This window comes from Dipodomys merriami, unplaced genomic scaffold (genome assembly GCF_024711535.1).
Source record: "Dipodomys merriami isolate MVZ:Mamm:240054 unplaced genomic scaffold, mDipMer1.0.p SCAF_29, whole genome shotgun sequence".
Taxonomy (NCBI): Eukaryota; Metazoa; Chordata; class Mammalia; order Rodentia; family Heteromyidae; genus Dipodomys; species Dipodomys merriami.
The window spans coordinates 14,795,684-14,813,668 of NW_027204381.1; the positions used below are offsets into that span (position 1 = coordinate 14,795,684).

General features: G+C 37.8%; 1 protein-coding gene across 1 annotated transcript; it reads left to right on the forward strand.

Annotated features, from left to right (window-relative positions):
- The first annotated feature begins 15,934 nt into the window (after positions 1-15,934).
- LOC138838916 (eukaryotic translation initiation factor 4E) lies at positions 15,935-17,535 on the forward strand. The gene has a single exon (XM_070038401.1). The coding sequence runs from the start codon at positions 15,937-15,939 to the stop codon at positions 16,588-16,590; it is 654 nt and encodes a 217-aa protein (XP_069894502.1). The 5' UTR covers positions 15,935-15,936; the 3' UTR covers positions 16,591-17,535.
- The last annotated feature ends 450 nt before the right edge of the window (positions 17,536-17,985 follow it).

A 17,985-nucleotide genomic window follows, 5' to 3' on the forward strand; every position in this document is an offset into this window, starting at 1 on the left:
AGAGAAACATGCTATCATGCCCCACAGGAGGGTTATGAGGATGCTGATGGTATCAACCACCTGCCTATGCTTGCACACCTACAAGCCAGGCTGATGCAGATGCTGTGTAAGTTAGGGCAGACCAACAAGGAGTTGTTCGGTGCCAACACTTGTCCTCACTGTGACTGGCTTCTCTATGACCCATAGCCCAATTTATGCACTTAATACCTGCTTGCTTAGTTGGACACACATATCCACAGTAACATTTGGGGTACGTGGAAACTGAAATTCTAAACATAAGTATATCTGAACAAAACACAGAAGCCACAGTTTCAAACAATGACTCAGGTAAACAGGAAAAAGAAAGGGAATCCAGAGTGGAAGGCAGACACTGACTTGGGGAGTTGGATTTTAGGCTAGAAATATCCTTTAGAAATTAGAAATATGAACCTAACTTTGTAGAGTAGAAATTGGGGTAGGGTGATATGTGGGAATTGTCCATCCATGGATGGTTGTAAAGAAATGGCCATTCAAGTAAAGACAAGAACTTTCATGTAGACCATTTGGTATATTGTGTGATATATGAACCTACTTTTGCTGTTTAGGACATTTGCAGTTGGCCATTCATACAGGAATTTACTGAAATAAAAGATTAGAAGAAATAGGTTTGTTTGGACACTATTACATAGTGTGCAGGGCAGTTATGTAGAAGGCAGTCATGCTGCTGCTGTATGCTGTACAAATAGAGGGAGGGAACAGATTTCTCTGTTGTTGTTTTTTTCTGATCATTTCCCCAGGCATTGCTTACTGGTCATCAATTGGAATTAGTCTCAGAAGGGAATATCTGACCAACTTGGGCTTTTACTTTAATATTTCAGCTGGCCCATTTCGTTAATTAGAATTTCCTCACATTTAATTTGACCCTGGGCATTTTTCTGTCTGCCTCATCTTTTTAAAAATAAAGTTATTTATGTGAAAATACTGTACAGAAGGATTACAATCACATGAGCAAGGTAATGAGTAGATTTCTTATCAAGCATTGTTGCCCCTCCTTTGTATTTCCCCTACCATCCCTTCCCTCCCATCTTCCCAATTACATTCATTCCCCACCCCCCCTTTCTGCCTAAATTTTAAAGTTTGTTTTTGACATAGTATCTTGTACATCTCTTTGTTGCAACGGGTCAATCTGTGTTGCTATGTAAACAAATTATTTTTCCCTTCCGCTCCCAAAATTATAACAACATCAAATAGAGTGAAAACAGGGGAGGCACCATGGGAGAGGGACAGACAAAGCAACAAAAAATCCCATGGTACTTTATAAATACGTTAGAAATAATAGCAATGGTCTTCTGTCCTTATTTCTGGTGTCTAAGGGGTTGGACAAAAGACCTGGACTTCCTTCTGATCTGTTCTGCTCCCCCCTGCAATTGCTTACCTGCCAGCTGTTCTTAGTGATTTTGTTTTAAAATGTGACTGTCCACCTGGTGCTGGTGGCTCATGCTTGAAATTCCAGCTACTCAGGAGGCTGAGACCTGAGGATGGTGATTCAAAGCAAGCTGGGGCAGAAAATTCCATGAGCCTCTTATCTCCAATGAATCATTAGAAAACCAGAAGTGGTGCTGTGCCTCCAAGGGGTAGAGTGGTACATTTGGGCGGACAAAGTTCAGGGACAGTGTCTAGGCCCTGACTTCAAGCCCAGATTCCCCCTCCCCCCCAAAAATAAAAAAGTGACTCTCCTATACTACTTATCTTTCCTTTTGTGTATCTTAATGGCGATTTAGTAAGGTGTCCCCTGCTTTCCACTTGGTTCCAAGGCTTGTTCATGTTCCAGGTGTAGCTATTGATGTACACTTTACAATGGAGTGTCTGAAATTGTGGATGTCCTGATTTAAAGGATTTCTTAATTACAATATTTGCTGAATAAGTCAGTTTTGGTTTTGGATAAAATGAAATAAAGTATTTGTTTGAATTAATTACACAGTTTTAGATATTCTGTTGAAGCACAAAATAGACTGAGTGACCAAGAAAGGAAAGAAATTCAAAGTCCCTTTTGCAAATAGTCAGGGTAAGCATGAATGCTGGTGTATTCTAGTCATCTCAGCTGTTCAGGAGAGTGGGGAGACTGGGGTCTTCAGGCACATCTGGGGAAAGAGAGAGAAATACCTGAAAAGCACATGAAAAGCAAAGGACTAGAGAAACGGATCAAGCAGTACATCACTTGCCCAATCAGCCTAAAGACCCATGTTCAATTCCTGGTACTAGAAAATGTGAAAAGAAAGTGGAAGAATTCTTCAATCAATCATGAACATATGTCACAAAGTAGTTTATTATAAAATGCTGATACAATGTCTTTAATGACTTGTACAATAAAAAAGTAATCCTTCCTTAGCATAATAGAAAAAATGGATCAGATTTTGTTCAGGCTTATAAATGTAAATTTGTCATTCCAGATAGGAAAGTGAATAGTTAGTTTAGTTGATATACTATAAGCAGCTTCAATCATTCTTGGCAAATTCATGATCACAAATAATGATTTATGTTTCTGAAAAATGATTTTTATTGTTTCAACTAACAATATGGAATACATATCTGACTGTTTAAAATGAACATTTTATTATATCTACAGGTGATAATTCTTATGAGAAACATTTCTGCAATAATTTAACTTTAATTAAAAATGCAGTGAGTCTGGATTTAACTTTTAAAACTTTTCAATTTTATTGAAGTAAAATTTGACATTTTATGTTTGAAAGAGTACAGTTTTATATACATACTAAAATATCATTATTTATTATGGCCACCTTGTTAACCCAGTGATTAGCACACATAGTCTGTGTGTGCTGAGAACCCTTAAGACCTACTCTCACTAAATTCCAAGCACAACATATTGCCCATGGAACCTTGCTGTATGCTACAGCTCTAGAACTTATTTCTCTTGCACCACTAAAACCTAATGTCTTGGTCCATTAACTCCTTTCTGAAACCCCATGTCCCCAGTGACTTCTTTCTGTCCTTCCTTGATGAGTTCACATGGTCTGGATTTTACAGTAAAGTAAGTATCCACTCCAAGTGAGATAACTTTCTTCTGACTCTACTTATTTCTCATAGTTTGATGCTATCTAGCTCCATAAATACTGGGGCCCAACAGAAGTGTCTTTTTCTTATTCAAGGAGGAATCACATTTTCACACAATAACATTGTCATACATTTATAACAGACTGTAATTTTTAAAAAACCAATCAGAGAAATTAGAGGCCTATTCCTTAAATATTTATTTACTAATACATTTTTTAAAGTTTAAATTGGGTATAAATTTATAGGATATCTTTGGGATGTTATTAGATAGGTAAGACATTAAAGTATATTATGTGTTATTATTATTATCCTGCCATTGGTAAGAGCTGTACCACAGGCTAAGTTAATCTTATGCTTCTTTGCTGAAAGTTTCCAACTAATTAACAGTTTTCAGTAGTTATAAAATTTATCTTATGGACAGTCACACAGAACATCAAGATGAAAAGTGAGCAAAATTTGTTAAATTCAAATGTTCTAAAAGAAATGTTGGAGAAAATTTCTCTGTAACTGAAATAAATGAGAAAAAAGAATATTAATTACAAGATTGCAATACAGATTCAGAAAAAGGAAACAATACCTAAACAAGAATATATAGGTATAGTGCCGATAGTAATTAAATTATTGACTTTATAGTGACAGTTGTTAGCTTAAAGAGATGCCTAATGTAGAAGAGCACTAATCAGGATGCAAGGACAAGATACTACAAGGTAGAAGGATAAGGACAAGATGCAAGGTTTTTTGTTTTTGTTTTTGTTTTTTTCCTTTGGTTGGTTGTGGGGCTTGACCTCTGGGCCTGGTTGTTGTCCCACAGCTTTTCAGCTCAAGACTGGCACTCTACCACTTGAGCCATGTGCCACTTCCATGTTTCTGAGTGGTTTATTGGAGATAAGAGTCTTACGGTATTTCCTGCTGGGCTGGCTTTGAACCATGAACCTAAGATCTCAGCATCCTAAGTAGCTAGGATTACAAACGTGAGCAACCAGCACCTGGCAAAATGCAAGATTTTTTTTTACTTTTTCTTTTTGTTTTGCTGGTCATGGGGCCTGAACTCTGGGCCTTGGGTGCTGTCCCTCAGCTCTTCAGCTGAAGGCAAGTGCTCTACCAATTGAGCCACAGCGCCACATCTGGTTTTTTCTGTTTATGTTAGGCTGAGGAATCAAACCCAGGGCCTCATCCATGCAAGGCCAGACTCTAGGACTGAGCCAACTTCCCTGACCCAAGATGCAAGTTTTGATGAGAGACAAGTCTTACTGTAGAATGGGGAAGTCCACAACCAGAAAGTAAAGAAAAGAAAGTGCAAAAGGTGATCAGTGCAAAGAAAGAACAGAGAGAAGCTGCATATGTGTTTTCACTATGAAAAGCTCTAATAACTGCATGTCTAAACTGGACCAGCAAATACTGATGTAATTTCCATACAAAAGTACAGAAAGAGAAAATGTGTAAGCACAATGTCTTGTCATTAAAATCACAAGAGTTCAGAAACCTGATGGGAGGGAATTTCTAGGTAATGACTTTTTCTAAAATAATGAAAACATAGAAAATGAGATAATCCATGAAAGAACTTCACCAAGCAAAATAAGAGGAACTCAGAATTATATGGACTGACAACAGGAGATGATAAGCACTGATTTCAGTCAAGACAGTAATGAAACTCAGAAGCAATTACTGAAGGTCTGTGCCTTGCCATAAAAAGGAAAACCCACTAGATCCAAAGAAACTAAATGATAGATTTGATTTTGTTTTAATTCAATTAGTTTTTAAATTTGGTGATAATAATATATTCTTGTGCATAGATAAAAAAATGGAAACAGGTCTTTAGCAAATTCTGGGCTCTCTCTTTCCACTGATGAAATGAGTATACTGACTTTGACAAAGTAAAAAAAAAAAGAACCATCATATCTCTATCTCCATTAGTACAGTTGTCCCTCTGTGGTTTGTTGTTAGTGATCTTTGGAACATTTTCTTATCTTTAATAAGCTGTACAAAGGATTTTGGGTTTGTTTCTTCAAGATACAATTCCCATGACTGAGAATGAAGAATAGCAAGTTATATCCTAGCAAGTCATATTCCTCATATAATTGTGGACTTTAAAGTGACTTCTTGACACTTGAGAACAGAAGAGAAAATGACAAGACAATAGAAAGTGACTTCTCACATTCAGAGAGAAACTGTGTTCTGAAGGGACATAGAGAGCACATTGAAGATCCCAGGAAGGAAATGGTGTGATCAGGATTTGATAGTAGCTAATCTGGCTTCAGGTATTAAGGCATCAAGAACATTGGTAGGAGACTTTAGTTGGAAAACACATTTCAGTCAAGAAAAAATCTAGGGAAGCAGTGACCTAAGGAGAGATGTGAGTACCAAAGAATAAGTTACTATGTTCAATGAAGACAGAAAAATTTGGAGAAAGACTTTACATAGAGCTGCCCTATGACCCAGCAATCCCACTTTTGGGCATTTACCCAAATATTTACAAACAAGACCACACTAAAGCTACCAGCACAACTATGTTTATTGCAGCATTATTTACTATAGCTAAGATATGGAACCAACCAGATGCCCCTCAGTAGATGAATGGATGAAGAAAGTGGTATATATACACAATGGAATTCTATGCCTCCATCAGAAAGAATGACAATGCCCCATTTGTTAGGAAATGGAAAGACTTGGAAAAAATTATATTAAGTGAAGAAAGCCAAGCCCAAAGAAACATAGGTCCCATGGTTTCCCTTGTTTGCATAGTATATGTATGAGTCAAGTAGAAAAGGTCAGATAAGGTGATGTTAGGAAAATGAACCCTTAGATATATATTTAATTTTTTTTCTTTCATGCAATTGTTTCTAATGCATTTATAAGATTATTTCTTTGTTGCTTTGTATGCCCCTCCCCCACAGTATAACTCCTGCTTTCACTGTATTTGATGTCGGTATAATTTGTGGAGGGGAAGGGGAAAAACAAGTCGTTTAAACAAGGATACAGGTGGACCCGTTGCAACAATGAGAAGTACAAGTTGTCATGTCAAAAACGAACTTTACAACTTTGGGGGCTGGAGGATTGGGTGAGGGGGGCGGGGGGATGCTGGGAAGGGATGGGAAGGGGAAACAAAGGAGGAGGCTACAATGCTTGATAAGAAATGTACTCATTATCTTGCCCATGTAATTGTAACCCCTCTGTATAGTATGTTCACAATAAAAAATAAAAATAAAAATAAAAAGTTGGAGAAACTGGATGACATTGGCTCCACTAGGGTGAATGCATTATGATGAACAAATTTCTATCTGTTGAGTGTTGTTCTATGATCACTTGTATATTGAAAAACAGATTTCATTTAATACTTCACATTTAAATGAATACTATTTAATATGTATGAACAAATAAAATGTGTGAACCTATAACATTAAAAAGAGAACTATTATTGATATTATATTAACTTAGTATTTTAGTATGATCATTTTGAAAATCTTAGTGTTAACATTTTAATATTTAATTACAGTGAAATAAAATTAACTATACTATGTATCATATTTCATTATAAATATGAATGTTTTAAATTTAATTGTATATTATAAATTATATTCAATATTATTTACCAATGAATAGTAAGCTTTAACTCATATTAATATTTAATATATTGTAATATATTTAGTTATATATCACTTAATGATACTATAGCATATTTTATCATACCTAATAGAAATAATATAAATTTAATCATTTAGTATATTCAATTATATATTATGGAATTACATTAAATTATATGTGTATTAATAAATTGTTTAATATATCAAATTATATGTTGGATGAATACTTTTCCTATGTAATATATCTAATGCAATTTCCAATATAGCAAATTATATTAATATGTGTAATTCTATTTAATGTAAGAGGAACATTTTACATATTTTTGTATATATATTTTTTTGGTCATAGGACCTGATGTTGGCAACTGATTATAATCCCAGAGTTCTTTGGCTCAAGGCTACCACTCTAGTACTTTGGGTCACAGCTCTACTTCTGGTTTTCTGGTGGTTAGTTAGAGATAAGAGTCTCACAGTCCTTTCTGCCGAGGGTGGCCTTGAACCATGATACTTATATCTCAGCCTCCTAAATAGCTAGGAATACAGGTGCGAGCTACCATCACTTGGCCTAATATTAATGTTTTTATTTAATATTTGATTATATTTAATATACTTATATTATGTTGAATTATAGTTGTATTTTTATTATATAACAACTACTATCTAAAAACTACTAAAACTCAAACTATTTAGAAGGGGGTTAAGCCAAGCAGGAACGTAGTTGCAAGTTGAGGAATTCAGGTCTCTGTCTCCTCAGGTTCCACTTCAGGGTACTGCAACATGGAAACAGGAACAGATGAGTGAAGAGACAGAGATAAGCAAGTAGGGTGGCTGAGGAGTGTGTGGAGCATCACAGATTCCTAGCCTTGAAGGTGACTTTGGTCGCATGTAACTCCAGGTTTTAGGATTGGAGGCACTAAGCCCTTTCTGCAGCTCACAGCATAAAATTATTTCTGCATGGACAGAATTTCCCTAAATATCCTCCCAGAACAAACTGCCTTGGATCACAATGGATTAGCCATTAGCAGCTCTTGTTCTGATGGTAAACATCAAGTGTTGGGAAGTGTACTCTGGGTCTGTAGGGTGGAGATAGTTAGCTTTAGTCAGCTGGATATGCTGAGAAGTGTGGTACATGCTGACACAGACACACGATACAAGCTTGCACCCCACTCTGTACAGGATCCTTCCTGATGCCTTCTGGTTAAGCATGAACATATTCTGGGCACACTTTTGTTTGAGGATAACTATCTCTTTAACACCATCTTCCTATCTTGCCCACGCATGAAAATGGGGGAAAAATCAATAGGAACAAGTGTGTCCTGGAAGTGTAGACCCATATATGTACCTGAGCCAGGGATCAATCTCCACCAGCAAAGAAAGACAAAAGGAACTTGTCATTGCTGAGAAGAGGGATTAAATGCCTAAAGAAAGAACAAACTAAGTATGAGAGATTCAGCAAATTGTCTAAGGAAGACTGAAACTTACAGGAAAACTCCTAAGGAGGATTAAAAAGAGACAGAAAGGAAATGCATTACATTCTCATTGGAGGTGTCTCCCTCTCCATTCTTGCTAGAGGAATTGCTGGAGGAATCGCTGAAGGAAGCTTCATCATGGTCCAGGTACAGAGTCATCTGAGGTAATGAGGGATAGAGTGAATGTCTGGATGAGAAAGGATATTGACTCCTGTTTATTCTGGTATCATGAAGACCATCTCAGAACTTTATTATTCCTCATCTCTGTTCTCCTATCTCCAGGCTTCAGTTTTGTTATACTACACTAGGGATAATGTCTCTCATCTTATAGACTTTCTCCAGACCAGACACTGCCACTATAGCAGAAATAGTATGAGATATTTTCCTTTGCTCAAAGCAGCAGCCACTTGATGATTTGCCTTCATGTTCTTGCCTTCCATCACTCACCATGCACGCCTCCTTTCCATCTCATTCTGACAAATTTCCTTCACCTTTAATCCTGAACTTTCCTACATTTCACCTACACTGAATACTGCATGAATAAAGAAGGCTATGTTGTCACCTTTTCTAATTACTCAGTTTCTTAATGCCCCAAGATAACTGCCATTGGCTTGGGTTTCTGTTATGTTCTGTTAGAGAGAATTTCTGTCCCCCACACATAGCATGAGTTTTTTAGGTATGAGATGAGGTTAGTGACTGGGTGACATGAGATCATCAGACTTCCATAGATGTCCTCAGGGTTTAACTTAGGCCCAGAAGATGGGATTTGGATGAAGGGTGGATGTAAAAAAAAATGGAAAATGTGCTTCTCACCAATCCTTTCCAGAAGGACTGAAAAGTGAGCAGGTGGCCTTAGGAGTATTCTCATATGTCTATGCACCTGCTCAGTGTCCTTTCAATCTGAGTATGTAGAAAAGAGAGTGAGGCTCTGATGCCTGAAAATGCAGAGGCTGAGAATGGACTTTCTACCTGACCTCCTGACAGAGGTTAGGAAAACTCCCTCTGTACGTTTTCCTCCATGTCAGAGCAAAGTCTGTTCCAATAGTTCCATTCCATCATATGAAAACATCCCAAGATATGCCAATCAGTGTCCATATGTTGTCATGTTTACCAATAGCAGAAGCAAGAAGAAGAACATTGTTTTTAAACACAAAAGAAATGAGGCTGTATGCTGTATATCTCTAATTATCTGACAATTATTCCTGTGTCATTAATTATAAAGGAAGTACATACTCTTTGTTTTTGTTTTTATTCCATTCTCTCTGCTTTATTCTCCAGAGCAGATGCATAAAACTATACTTCCCAAGGACCTTTACCACTGGGTCTCAAGTCTAGGAATTTTCCTACCTGAAGAGTCTTCTTGTCACTAGTCCAGTCATATTCCTGCATATTCCAGTCATGGGAAACACAAACATTGGGTAAAAATTCATTAGAGAAACTAACTCATTGCTTGTAGATTATGCTGCATTACAATATGTTTTCTGAATTGGGATGTGTTTTGGGTACAAAGGTCTCATTTTGGGAGGCTATTTCCTGAGCATCTCAATGGAGGGAGCTGGAGAAACATCACAAAATTAATAGTGTTACATGGAAAGGATGAATGTCCTATGACCATTCTTCTGAATATGCTGCACCCTAGATTGCACAGCAAGCCTCAAAATCCATTAGGGCTTCTTCCTATTGCATGTCATCTTTTTCCCTCATATACACTTATGTGGGTTTAAGATATCTGGGGTCAGAATGCTGACCACACTAAGAGACAAGACATTTCTCCCCTTCTCACCATCCAGATAATATTCTAGCATGGGATTTAGTGCATGCTCCTGGTTGGTTCCTCTTCCACCTGCATCTTCCTGCAATGATAGACAAGTCATTACTGTGAGGAAAAGTCTACTCTGTGTCTTTCACACAGGTTTGTTCATTCAGTGGTATTATAAAGCAGATGAAAAACTGACCAAGTCAAGGCAACCCAAGGTCCAACTTAAAAATACTGCTGCACGGACGAGCAGATTCTACTCAACACCAACAAGAACCGACAAGGAGCGGACATCTTCATCCTGCTGTTTGCAGACCAGAGACGACCCAGGATCCAAGACTCGGCGTGAGTACAAGCCCAACGTGCTCACTCCTTCTCAGGGAGCAGAGGAGGGAAGGCCACCCCTCCCCCCCCAGCACCGGTGATCTCCATCTTGGATACCGACAAATCTCGGAGGAGCTGCTAGCTCCAGCTCAGGCCTTGGAATAAAACGAGTCCTTTAGCAGGTCACAAGAACTTAACGGCGAGGTGACCTGCCAGACTCAGCTCCATCCAGGGAAAAGTGACCCAGCTCAGGCACCAGCCATTGGAGTGGCTTGCCTCACTGGGTAACCAGAGCCAGAGGCTGCCCTTCCCTCTAGCAGCCACCACAATCAATTGAAAAACAGAAACCCTGAGAATGGCACCAGGCTGGGCGCTGTGTATCGCCTTCTATGCTGTTTTTTCATACTTGATCTCCTTTGCTGTATAAACGTCTCAGTCTTTCTCTATTTCTCTATGAAAAATTTTTGATACTAAGTCCACATATGCAGAAAGCAGAGGATGCTAATGTAAGAGTCCCATAGCTCATGAGTCATTAATGTAACAACACAGAAATGGACGACATATTTATTGCTATCTCAATTTTTCTGAAAAGCTGCAATGTCATCATTTGATTCAAATTTCCATTCTTTGTCTACATAGTGTCATCAAGTGCACATAAATGCAAATATGAGCTGGGTGGTGGTGGCTCATATCTCTAATCCTAGCTATTCAGGAAGTTGAGACCAGAGGATTGTGGTTCAAAGCTGGCCTGGTCAGGAAAGTTTATGAGACTCATCATCAATTAATCACCAGAAATCCAGAAGTGGTTCTGTAGCAAAAGTGGTAGAGCACTCAACTTGAGCTGAAGAGCTGAGGGACAGCTCCCAGGATCAGAGTTCAAACCCCATGACCAACAAAAAAAGTGCAAATATGACTTTAAGTTTGCTCAAAAGGAAAAATGAGGTCAATAATAATCTTCCCTAGCAGAAAAAATAATTCCAAAATGATTCAGTGCAACTACTCTTACTGAGTTATTTAAGTTATGGTTTTTTTACTGGATATATTCTCTTCTTTTAAAATTGTTAAATATTAGCTTCATAATAAACTTCATCTAATATTTATTGGTTCAAAAGAGAAGTCCATACAGTTGATGTCACTTGGCTTTCTAACTATGTCAGTTCAAAGACAACCCAGGCAGGAGAGTCTGTCAAACACTTACCTGTAATTAAACACCAACATACCAGACGTGGAGTTTTGCTCCAGCAGTAGAGAATGAGCTTTGGTGGGAGGTGGGCAGGAAAGACAACTGTTCATGGATAGGGTCCAGCCTCTGAGTTCAACACCAGAACCAGCACAAACTAAACAAACAATTAAGCAAACAAAACCACCCCACATAGTTCTTTGGGGTCATCCTTAAAGCACTGGTTTGAGAAGAGGCTGTTTTATTGATCATACTCACTGGATCATGCTTTTTGGAATCCTTATTGCTATGGAGAACTCAGGACCAGACCAAAGGAATTGATAACTGACTCCTGAAACAAGAGAATCATCTCAGGAGTGAAATGTCCATGCATAAGACACTTTAAAACCTCCATGTCTTTGTTTCTTTTCAGTAGAACACTTTTAAAACAAAGTTATTTCCTTTTTTCCTATGCTGGCCTTCAAATAGCATATTGTTTCCTTTTGTAATACTCTCAACTAGAAGTTTACAGAACAGTTTTATATGACTAAAGAACACACTCGGAAAAAATCAGGGACAGAATTTCCCTCAAGCAAGCCTTGGATTCTTTTCTTGTACAGTAAAAAGGACAGCACAAATTAACTTGAACTTTGTCATTTCTCTTTGTTCAATTCCTCTCTTGGGATCAGTTTCCACTTGCAGTAACAGTTCCTTCCAGTTATTTTCAGTAACAATATATGGTGCTTCTCCAGGTAAAATGAATGTTTTCTGGCTTCATTGAAATAGCACAAGTACATCTTTGGACATGAGGTAGCACGTGTTTCAGAGACCATATAGTAATGAGAAAATATGCAATTTAAATGGCTTAGAAAAACATTATGTATGTACATATGGCCATATAAGATAGTGTTAAGTGAAATGATCCCCAAGATAGGGACACAAGTTGTTTTTTCTTGCTTGCTATTGTTTTTAATGTATCTAACATGAACTATGTGACTTTTTTTTGTTCCTCTTCAATTTTCTTCCTTCACAGTACAATTCCTATTTTCACTGTATTTGATGTTAGTGACCTGATCTTGCATATATATTTTTCTAATGTGGGGAGGGGAAGGGGAATAACAAAATGCTGAAGTAAGGATACAGGCTGGCCCATTGTAACAATGAGATGTACAAGACACTATGTAGAAAATGAACTTTACAACTTGGGGAGGGGAGGGAGGAATTGGCGAGGTGGAAAGGAATGGAATGGCAGGGGAGAAACAAAAGAGGAAGTAACAATGCTTGATAGAAAATGTACTCATTAACTTACTTATGGAACTCTAAACTCTCTGTACACCACTTTACAATAAAAAATACGAAAAACCATTATTATGGAGTACATTAAGTTCAAATTTCATAAAGTGCTCTGTAAATTAAGATCAATTTTAAGTGGGAAGAAGGTTCTCAGAAACATTTTTTGTGTGAGTGTATGTGTTGTGCATTGTTTCCCAAGTGTACATAAGTTAGCAGTAAGAGAAACAATAGGAATAATAGGAGAAGCAGTTCTGTGTTTAAGTATAATGGTTCAATACACTACAGAAGACTCTACAAATAAGACAATGTAGAAACAATAAAGCCAAGGCCAGTATGTAGATCTATGGAAGTGACATAGATAAAGCATTACCACTAAGTGGAACATGAAGGATGAGGCCTCTCTCTTTCATCTTGTAGCTCTTAATCATGTTAGCTAATCATGCAAATTTGTAAAAAGTAGAATGGAAGAATAATTCCGGATCCAAAGCAAGTCAGATATAAGAGCATGGACTTAACTGGAAAAAAAGGTCATGTTGAGGGAGCAGGAATTATACTAGCAATGAGCTGGTGGCTAAGATCACATTTCTTTTCTTTTTTTCCTTTATTTTGTAGATGTAGGGCTTGAACTCTGGGCCTGGGAACTGTCCCTCTGGCTCTTCAGCTCAAGGATAGCACTCTACCAATTGAGCCACAGTGCCACTTCCAGTTTTCTGGTGTTTAATTGGAGATAAGTGCCTCAGAAACTTTCCTACTCGAACTGGAATAGAACTGCAATACACAGATCTCAACCTCCTGAGTAGCTAGGCTTATAGGTATGAGCCACCAGCACCCTGCTTAAGATCACATTTCTAACAGTATACACTAAGGATATGTAATGTGTATGTTCATCTATCTTTATGTGAATTCTTTTTTTTTTTTTTTGTCAGTCGTGGGGCTTGAACTCTGGGCCTGGGCGCTGTCCCTCAGCTCTTCAGCTCAAGGCGAGCGCTCTACCACTTGAGCTACAGCGCCACTTCCGGTTTTCTGGTGGTTTATTGGAGATAGGAGTCTCGCGGTCTTTCCTGCCCGGGCTGGCTTTGAACCGCGATCCTCAGATCTCAGCCTCCTGAGTAGCTAAGATTACAGGCGTGAGCCACCAGCGCCCGGCTTTATGTGAATTCTTGAGTTAAAAATTTGGACAACAGTCGGCCACGGTGGCTCATGCCTGTAATCCTAGCTACTCAGGAGGCTGAGATCTGAGGATCATGGTTCAAAGCCAGCCTGGGCAGGAAAGTCCATGAGACTCTTTTTTTTGGGGGGGGGTCCTGTTGTGGGGCTTGAACTCTGGGCTTGGGTGCTGTCCCTCAGCTCTTCAGTTCAAGGCTAGCACTCTACCACTTGAGCCAGAGTGCCACTTCAGCTTTTTTCTTTTTGCTTATGTGGTGCTGAGGAATCTAATCCAGGGCCTCATGCATGCAAGGCAAGTGCTCTACCACTGAGCCACCTTCCCAGCCCCACTATGCCACCTTCCCAGCCCCAGTCCATGAGACTCTTATCTCCAATAAACTGCTAGAAATCCAGAAGTGGTGCTGTGGTTCAAGTGGTAGAGCACTCACCTTGAGGTGAAGAGCTGAGGGACAGCGCCCAAGCCCAGAGATCAAGCCCCATGACTGATTAGACTACAGATTAGACTTTGCACTCAAAATGTTTCTAGTTTAAAAGTTGATACTCCTGGAGAAATAAAACACAAGAATGTAAAGGAGTCTGGGAGAACAGTCTTTGAGACACTATCTATAATTAACCAGCCAAAAGCTGGATTGGAAGAATGGCTCAAGTGATGGAATACTAGTCATGAGCAAGATTGTTGAATAAGACCTTGTGACTTTTGCATACATACATACAAACATACACATACACAGAGGCACTTATATGTGCAAACACACATACATAAATGAAACAGCTCTAAGAAGGTGTAGAAAAGTTAGAAAACAATAGAAAATATGTTCTGAGTAAGACTAGATCAAGTGATAATTTTTAATATTACAAAGTCCTCAAGTGAACTTTCTTCAAAAAAGTTTGAGAATATTACATAGGTAGGGACCAGTAATAGTAAGACAGTCAAGTAATCATTATTAAAGGGATCGGATCCATGGAGGAATGAATCAGAGACCCCTGCAGGTGCATCTGAAAATGTTCCTACCCTGTGACATATGTTAGATTATCTTTGAACATAGTATATAAAAAGTCTGAGCAGTCAGTCTAGTGGATAAGAACATTGGGGAAGTTTGGAATTGCTAGTCTGTATCTAGATTAAATAAACCAACAAACTATGGCAGGGCAATGTGATACAAGCCTGGAATTCTAGCACTCAGACTAAGACAGGAGATTAGAGAATGAATTGCATGGTGATACCTTCCCTGGACCAGGTAGTATAATTTTGTCTCAATAAAACAAACCAAACAGCAAGAAAGGAATACACAGTTGGAAGTTTGGGCTAATTTTGTCATTATGTTTTGAGAGTCAAGTTTCCTATTGAAATGCAACTCATATATAGTTCTCAGTTGTGTCTTAAATGCTCTCTTCATTAGAGAAAATTCCTAGATGCAAAAATGGCTCATGATTCCCAACCAAACATTTGAAAAAGTAAGCACCATTCTTTTGGATTCCAAAGAAATGATGAAGGATTACAAAAGCTTGGAGAAATAGCAAGTTCGTCTAATGTAGGACTTTGTAGACCTGGCTAAATTAGAGTTTAGATTTAAAATAATGTTTTGTTTGTTATTTCATATCATATAGGATAACACAAAATTCTTTTAAGTAGAATATTTAATTTACAAATTCACAAAATTTTCTGGCATTCTGTTTGCCTAAAATATTCTTTCAAGTAAGGTATAACTAGAACTTAGTTAATAGATAATTCCAACAGTTCATGTATAACATGATCATGTTAATTATCTAGACAGAATTGCCAACAAATGGATGATATTAATTTATAAATTTAGAAAAAGAGCATTTTTGAGACTTCAGTATAACATGATATGAAGGGAGAAATTGTGACATCTTTTATCTTCTACCTATAGGTAGAAGAAATTTCCTTAATTATGTACCTTTGTATACGATGAGAAAAATGCTAGGTTTGAGGTTTGTTTTATTTTGTTTTTGTTGTTTGACTTGTCCTAGGGCTTGACCTCTGGCCTGGGCACTGTCTCTGAGCCTGTTTTTGCTCAAGGCTACTGCTCTACCACTTGAACCTCAAGCTACTTGTGTTTGGCATTTCCTGAGCAGTTTATTGGAGATAAGAATCTAAGGAACGGATCTAAGATGGCGACTGTGGAACCGGAAACCACTCCTACTCCTAACCCCCCACCTACAGAAGAGGAGAAAACAGAATCTAATCAGGAGGTTGCTAACCCAGAACACTATATTAAACATCCTCTACAGAACAGATGGGCGCTGTGGTTTTTTAAAAATGATAAAAGCAAAACTTGGCAAGCAAACCTTCGACTGATCTCCAAGTTTGATACTGTTGAAGACTTTTGGGCTCTATACAACCATATCCAGTTGTCTAGTAATTTAATGCCTGGATGTGACTACTCACTTTTTAAGGATGGTATTGAGCCTATGTGGGAAGATGAGAAAAATAAACGGGGAGGACGATGGCTAATTACATTGAACAAACAGCAGAGACGAAGTGACCTGGATCGCTTTTGGCTAGAGACACTGCTGTGCCTTATTGGAGAATCTTTCGACGACTACAGTGATGATGTGTGTGGAGCTGTTGTTAACGTTAGAGCTAAAGGCGATAAGATAGCAATATGGACTACTGAATGTGAAAACAGAGAGGCTGTTACACACATAGGGAGGGTATACAAGGAAAGGTTAGGACTTCCTCCAAAGATAGTGATTGGTTATCAGTCCCATGCAGACACAGCTACTAAGAGCGGCTCCACCACTAAAAATAGGTTTGTTGTTTAAGAAGACACCTTCTGAGTGTTCTCATAGGAGACTGCGTCAAGCAATCGAGATTGGGAGCTGAACCAAAGCCTCATCAAAGCAGAGTGGACTGCATTTAAATTTGATTCCATCTAAATGTTACTAAGATATAAGAGAAGTCTCATTCGCCTTTGTCTTGTACTTCTGTGTTCATTTTTTTTTTAACTTTTGCTAGAGTGTCTACTATACAAATCAAAGAATTACAGTACATGTCATCCCCAGAATCTATAAATGTGTTCCTGGCTCACTCTGTAAAAGCCTAGTAGAATTACCATTACAAACACATTTGCCCATCCACAATATTCGAAAAGAACTTGAGTTTCTATACCTTAATAGGAAAAAAAAATCTGTTCCATTTTATGCAGGAGCATATTTTGCTGGTTTGAAAGAATATGATGCATACAGTTTTCTAGCAATTTTCTTTGTTTCTTTTTACAGCAGTATCTTTGCTGTACTCTTGCTGATGGCTGCTAGATTTTAATTTATTTGTTTCCCTACTTGATAACATTAGTGATTCTGATTTCAGTTTTTCATTTGTTTTGCTTTTGTTTTTTTCCTCATGTAACATTGGTGAAGGATCCAGGAATATGACACAAAGGTGGAATAAACATTAATTTTGTGCATTCTTTGGTAACTTTTTTGTTTTTTGTAACTACAAAGCTTTGCTTCAAGTTTATGCATTTTATTCAAATCAGTGATCTATGTTTATGTGATTTCCTAAACATAATTGTGGATTATAAAAAATGTAACATCATAATTACATTCCTAACTAGAATTAGTATGTCTGTTTTTGTACCTTTATGCTGTATTTTAACACTTTGTATTACTTAGGTTATTTTGCTTTGGTTAAAAATGGCTCAAGTAGAGAAGCGGTCCCATTCTTATTAAGACAGTGTACAAAACTGTAAATAAAATGTGTACAGTCAATTGTCTTTAAAAAAAAAAAAAAAAGAATCTAAGGAACCTTCCTGCCTGGGTGGGCTTTGATCTGTAATCTTCCAATCATAGCCTCCTGAATATCTATGATAGATAAAAATATAAGTGTAAATAATATTTGCAAGTGTTCTGATCTCAAGAATACCACTGGGGGGAAAATGATGCAGCAAAGTTTAGTGTAGTGTTCTTTCAACATTAGGAGGGCATCCTATTAGCATAAGTGTAGTATGTTTTCACAAAAATGGTAAGCTTGTCATGATGTGAATTAAGGGAACTTTAAGGTGCACTTTACAAGCTGAAAACTGTTGGGCTAGGATGATTTATGGCATGAAAACTTGGGATTGATTCTCATAGAAATAATAGCTTACTCTGATGAACAAATGCTTACTCTTGAGGAAGTATTTATTATATATACTTCATAGTTTTATCCTCAACCAGAGT

What these genes read in the sequence shown, in the direction of transcription:
- LOC138838916 (XM_070038401.1), top strand. Translation starts at nt 15,937, where the DNA reads ATGGCGACTGTGGAACCGGAAACCACTCCTACTCCTAACCCCCCACCT.